At 39.5% G+C, this 6000-nt stretch overlaps 1 protein-coding gene across 1 annotated transcript; it reads left to right on the top strand.

Moving 5' to 3' along the window:
• The first annotated feature begins 846 nt into the window (after positions 1-846).
• On the top strand, positions 847-3034 carry tcf15 (transcription factor 15). The gene is made up of 2 exons (XM_035381159.1): positions 847-1588; positions 2633-3034. The coding sequence occupies exons 1-2, from the start codon at positions 1106-1108 to the stop codon at positions 2696-2698; spliced, it is 549 nt and encodes a 182-aa protein (XP_035237050.1). The 5' UTR covers positions 847-1105; the 3' UTR covers positions 2699-3034.
• The last annotated feature ends 2966 nt before the right edge of the window (positions 3035-6000 follow it).

Below are 6000 nucleotides of genomic sequence, written 5' to 3'. Positions count from 1 at the left end.
TCTGTCATCTGAACACTGCCGCTCTGTAGTCAAAATTATGAATGAATCGAAAAGAAGGTAATTTATCTAATTAGATAGATAAAGGAAAAAACCGGGAAACTGGGACAAATGGTATATTCATTTATATGATGATGACTTGTGCAGAAACAGTCCCTTTAGATTTACCAGACAATCCGGACACAAAAAATAAGGTTGGATATTTTTTTCAAAGACTTGGTTTACAGACGTCGAAGACTGACTGACCCTGAGGTTGAGACTGGAAGAGGATATTTTGGTAATATAAATATAATCGGTTGAAATAATTCATAGACCGCAAATATTTGGAAAATTGCTATTAACTGCGTTTCAAATGAGCATAAACTAATACACACTTTGCAATATTGTCAGAGCAATAATAATAATAATAATAATAATAATAATAATAATAATAATAAAGCATTAATTTAGCTACCCATGTCCTTAGTCTCTTCCATGGCTTCGAGACACCTCACAATTACGTCGGCCCTGAAGAGTTTAACTATTTTAGTGTTTTAGTGAATATGCGTTAGTACTGCTGTCATTTGTGTTAATGCCCTCTATTAAAATAACATTTGTTTGTTTCAACATGTTATCTTAAAATGTTAAACTAGCGACAGCCAATCATGTGCTTAGCAATGTAAACAAAAGTGCATAAATTATAAGCGTTTCCTTGCTACTATTGTTTCTGATATTATTATAGACTTACACGGTATCCCGCGTTGATCTATTTGTCTTTAGTCAGAATTTGTTTGTAATCACAAACGGTAGCACGGTAGAATTATCCAGAAGCTGTAAAACTAAAGGTGGTAGTTCATTGATAGACTGGGGATTTGGAGGTGGAACCAACTCTGGTCTATTGGAAGTTAAAGATTTGCATGCTCACGACAGCTCCTCCCATTCCGTTATAAGTAGTCTTGTGGACTCCTACGCGTGATGCTGTCTGGTGTTTCGGTTATAGTGCCTTGGGACATGTAAATGTTATATTTGAACAACTATCATTTCTTTCAACTTCAAAGAAAATGCACGCGTAACGTTTTTGCGCATCTTCCTTGGTTGTTTGTTAGATTTAAACATTTTAGCCGTCTCAATGATGACATTTACCATGATGAGGCCTATGGCAACCCACCTCCCCTATCATGACTTTGGCATAATGTCCGAGGACGAGGAAAATCGCAGCGAAAGCGACGGTAGCTCGGATCAAAGCTATGGATGCTGCGCCGACAAACGACGGAGGATGTCCCGCAAGTCAGGAGGAAACAACGTTGTTATAGTTAAGCAAAGGAATGCGGCCAATGCGAGGGAGCGGGACAGGACCCAAAGCGTCAACACAGCCTTCACGGCCCTCCGGACACTTATACCCACAGAGCCAGTGGACCGAAAGCTGTCCAAGATCGAAACGCTTCGTCTGGCGTCCAGCTACATCTCGCATCTAGCCAACGTACTTCTGCTGGGAGACGGGAGTGAGGATGGACAGCCGTGTCTAACTGCAGTGTACAGCGCGCAGGGAGACGGCGATGTGAAACAGCCTCGGACCATCTGCACGTTCTGCCTCAGCAACCAAAGAAAAGGGGTAAGAATTTCAATATTGATAAAGCTGTCTGCCAATCACCGTGTGCTGTCTTAAAAGAACCCCGGGCGTGAACAGCGTCTTAGCCTACCAACGGTTATTATGCACTTCGCAAGTAGGCTATATAAATTGATGTCGCCCAAATTATATATTTTGTTTAAACAGCACATAAATACAGAGAAAATGCTGGTAATAGCATTTTGCGCAGCGGTCTGTCATTAATTTTATATTTCTGATTTATTCCGATTATAGGCTACGTTGTACGCGTTTGGGTTCACTGCGCATTATGCGTTCATTGGGCATATTGTCTGCAATAATTTAATCTCCCATTATTAACCAGTGCATTGCCAATGAAAGTGGCCAATTTATGAATGCGATATCATTTTAATTCCACAAGCGCCGGTAGAAATTGTGATTCTTCGTTTTCCGAAGTTAATATTGTAATCCTTTCACCCCCTCCTCCTACCAATCCAGCAAGTATTTCTGAATGCCAACGCGTGCTTGTTACCCCCTGCTTGAATTCAGTTCATGGTTATGCGTGCCAGTTAGTCTGTCCTCAATAATAAGTGTAAATAACTGATACATCTGTTGGTGACAGTCGGATCACGAAGAAGATGGGATGAAAGATAGCTGCAGGCAAATAAACAGCCTGAATAAAAGGATTTGGCCCACACAGTACTTCCAGTTGGAGAAAATTGAACGGAATTCTCCTAAATCTGAAAATGTTTTTTTCTATTTCCGCTTTTTTGTGAGAACGCAAATTTCAAAAGAATGCACTCTGTGAGTGGTTAATTAACTTACATAGACTAACAAAATAAAGTAATGGCAATACATATATGTTTAACGTGGACATTTTGTTAGTGCTCCCGGGTACCTGCAGTCATACCAAGCTAACAAGTCATTATAACCGAGCTGGGTTGTACGTTGCTGAAATCATGTTACCGAAACCCTCTGTATTCGTAGCAGTAGACTAGTTAGTCTGTCATTGTTGCGGTCATGTGGAGATATTTTTTATGTATCGTCATTTGACGTTATATTTGTTCACAGGTGAAGGATGGTCGAGACTGCTTAAGAATACGAGGAGTCAGTTCTTTAAGAATGAGTCGCAGATAGACGTCCCGAAAATTCAGCAGTAGCCGGAATCCATGTCCACAACTCAGGGAGAATTCGGAGTGGGCCACGCCGGTCTGAACAGACTTGTGGAGCAAGACGGAACCAGTGTGGAATAATAGTGAAACTATTTCATTTGGGCCAAGTCAAGCGGGATTGAAACACTTCTTTCACCAAGAGACCCAAGATGTTTATAATGACCTGTCACAGGAGCGTCCAAACTTTATTGCAGAGCATAAAGTTATTTTGAAGAGTTTATTGATTTTTTTTAAATCATTTTTTTTGTGAACAGTTGCCTATTTGTATTTCAGTTTAAAATAAAAATCTATTTTTTGCATAGTGTTCTATTTCTTTTTCATTTGTATGCTTCAAACTCACAGGTACTTATGTACTCAAATATCCTATCAAATTAATATAGGACTATGCAATGGCCTACTTGGTGAAAACACAAAGTCAATCCACACGTGTAAATCACAACATAATTAACCCAACCACATTCGAGCTTCACGAGTCAGCGTTTGCTGTATTACTAGCTAATTAAGTTACCAGCCCCCAATGCCTCTGGCATACAGAGTTAGATTTACACTGCACTAGGCACAGTGTAGGTTGAAGAAAATGTCAGAAGAGATCCCAGATCCCAGATGTTACCAGAGGAGGTCTGGCCTAACACGGGGAGAATGGGCCTCCAACAGAGAACGTGGTCGGGTTAAATGGTCCCATTAATTAGCCATTTAGCCTGACCCTAAGTAGAGCAGAGTCGCCATAGGTAACGCTTGATAAATGGTCAGTAACGTCCTCTACCTCCTCCCAAAGGAAAGGAGCAATGTGACAACCTTTGCGGGAAATATTTCCAAAAAAAATTGTTTTTGAACGAGCTAAAAAAAAAAAAAGTTCAAAAAAATATTCCCGGAGTAATTTTCGAGCATAAGATTTTATTTTTATTTACAATAAATAAACAAAATAAGATTATAAAGGTTATCAGTTCTTGAAAAATGTATATCGTTTTCTGAGTGTATTCTAGTGGGAATTGCATGCTAGGTAACCAAGCAAACATGATTTCCCACTCCTGTATAAATGTAGCAGCTGTTAAAGTTATGTCGCCTTTGAGGTCATGGAGAAGGCTTCAAATTTAGAGATTAGGGACACTAGAAAACCATCAACATGGTTTGTCCTTTTGGGGAGTTAGGCATTTTAAATGGTGTGTAGTATTTATTAAAGAAATATTTTTTCTCATTAAAGTGTTTGACTTTTTAAGTTGTTTCAGTGTATAATGCCAAATGTGTTCACCTATTTGCTTGCTGCGTAGACATAGCCCAATGTTCTGGATGCTCCAAGGGATTAATGGTTAGTGAAAAAGAAACAGCCACCTGGTCACAGGCACTTATAATAAGCACACACCAGATTGGTCTGCATGGTAGGCTATTCGCTTTATAAAGGCTTACACGAGTGTTCAGAAACAAACACAAGCATCTATTTATTTTTTATTATAATTTTTTGTCGATTTGGACGTTACCACAACTCTCTTCGCGGTAAATTACTAAACTGTCTTTTTTCATGGATTATGGCCCATGCTTAATAATCTGAGGATGTGGCTGGTCACACGTTACCATTGGAAACGTGTTCCCTTAATTAACATTAGTGTTAATCATGTGCAGAACAAAACAGGCTGCGCACATTATACGGCGTTTTAATTTGCTATTACATTATGCCGCGCCTCTCACCGTCTTACTGTGTGGTAGGAATGCAATATCGGACTGCGTGTACTTTGGTTTAAATTGTATCCGAGTCGATCAAATTATGAACGTAATTGACTACTGAAATGTCAAAGACGTTTTATTTAAAATGTCATAGTGCCAAGCTAAATATTTTCTGGGTAAATTAGCAAAATCTTAAAAATCCAAAACCCCTAGGCCTACATAAAAACAGAGAACTCTCATCGGAGGACTCCATAACGAGTCTGGAACCAAGAGCACCCCGTTTATACAGGCACACGTGCGAGGGTGAAAGCCAGACCTCAGTGGAGCACATCACGCGCAAAGTGGCCTGTTTGTTCCGAGTGGTTTTAATGAATAAATTGCATTTAATATCCTCAGGGGAGATTTGCAGCGTAGCGGTATAGCTTATAGTGGCAGCAGTTCCAGCTCGTGCATAAGGATTCTCTTGCGCTGATATGTGTATTTCTTAAAGATTCTATGCTATCTAGCCCTGTCTGTAAAGAGTGGGCCCTCGGGCGTTTGTTGAAGATCCCCGGTGTTGTGTAATAATCGGCTAAATCCAGATGTGCAGCTTCCACAGTTTAAAGCCCGGGCGTCTCCGAGTCTTTTCTTGGTCTGGTTTCGATTAAATTAAGAACCTGACCGAGGTCTGCAGATGCTTATGTCGCAGGCAGTGCAAGTGTAGTCATTCATAACTTGATACATCTTTTTTTTGGTGGGTACCAGCAAGTTGCTTAATCACAGCTGTTGTGTTATACAGAGCACAGAATTTGTCATGGTTGATCATAGCAATGATAGACTCTGTCCATGCATTGAGTTAAAATGAAATGAAGGGCTAATTTTGACTTCAGTAACCACTGCAATTAAACAACGTTATATAAAAAGCATAGTTATGCAACAAGTAACGTCTTAAAAAGTAATGTAATTGTAATATTAAATTTTTCTGTAAACTTATAAAATAGCAAATAATATCTATATATTGTGTTTTAGTTAAGTATTTTTTTCATTGTACGGACTGCAGTGGCAAGACTGAATAAGTATCCAGCTAATGCCAAATATTTCAAGAATGTTCTGGAACATTTTGGTAAGATTGCTGTTCATGAGATAACTTTATGATAAACTTTTCCCAGACAGTCTTCCCAGACAGACAAAATAAATATAAATAAATATTTGTATTTTTTACAAACTAGTTGCGTCAAGGTGGATAATTTTAGAGGGTACTTTACATGCTGCAACTGACTGGCAACATCCTCTGATAACATTTGTTTATATAGCTTATCATACAGCATTGGAAAAAAAACAATGTTGAGGATATGTGTCAGATTCATTTGGCAAAAGTTCCAGATGAAAGTGCTGAAAAGGCAGATTTACCATTGCTTACATTAGATCAAATTAACTGATAAAAATAAAAATGAACAGAACATATAACATTGTGGGAATGTTCTGAGAGCCCAATATAGTTGACTGGCGACATGCAGGAAGAGCAGCGCTGGTCTGTGCAGCGCTGGTCTGTGCAGAGTTGACCAGGGCTGCATCCAAGCGCCGCAGCCCTGCTAATGGGGAGGGCAGATGGTGCAGCACACCTGGGCG

The sequence above is a fragment of the Anguilla anguilla genome, chromosome 11, assembly GCF_013347855.1.
Source record: "Anguilla anguilla isolate fAngAng1 chromosome 11, fAngAng1.pri, whole genome shotgun sequence".
Taxonomy (NCBI): Eukaryota; Metazoa; Chordata; class Actinopteri; order Anguilliformes; family Anguillidae; genus Anguilla; species Anguilla anguilla.
The sequence above is the reverse complement of the archived record's forward strand: the minus strand, read 5'-3'. Positions and strand labels throughout refer to the sequence as shown.

Bases quoted from the DNA above. Each gene is read 5' to 3' on its own strand.
- tcf15 (XM_035381159.1), top strand. From the start codon at position 1,106: ATGATGACATTTACCATGATGAGGCCTATGGCAACCCACCTCCCCTAT. The intron at 1,589-2,632 runs GTAAGAATTTCA...ATTTGTTCACAG, and splicing joins TCAGCAACCAAAGAAAAGGG to GTGAAGGATGGTCGAGACTG.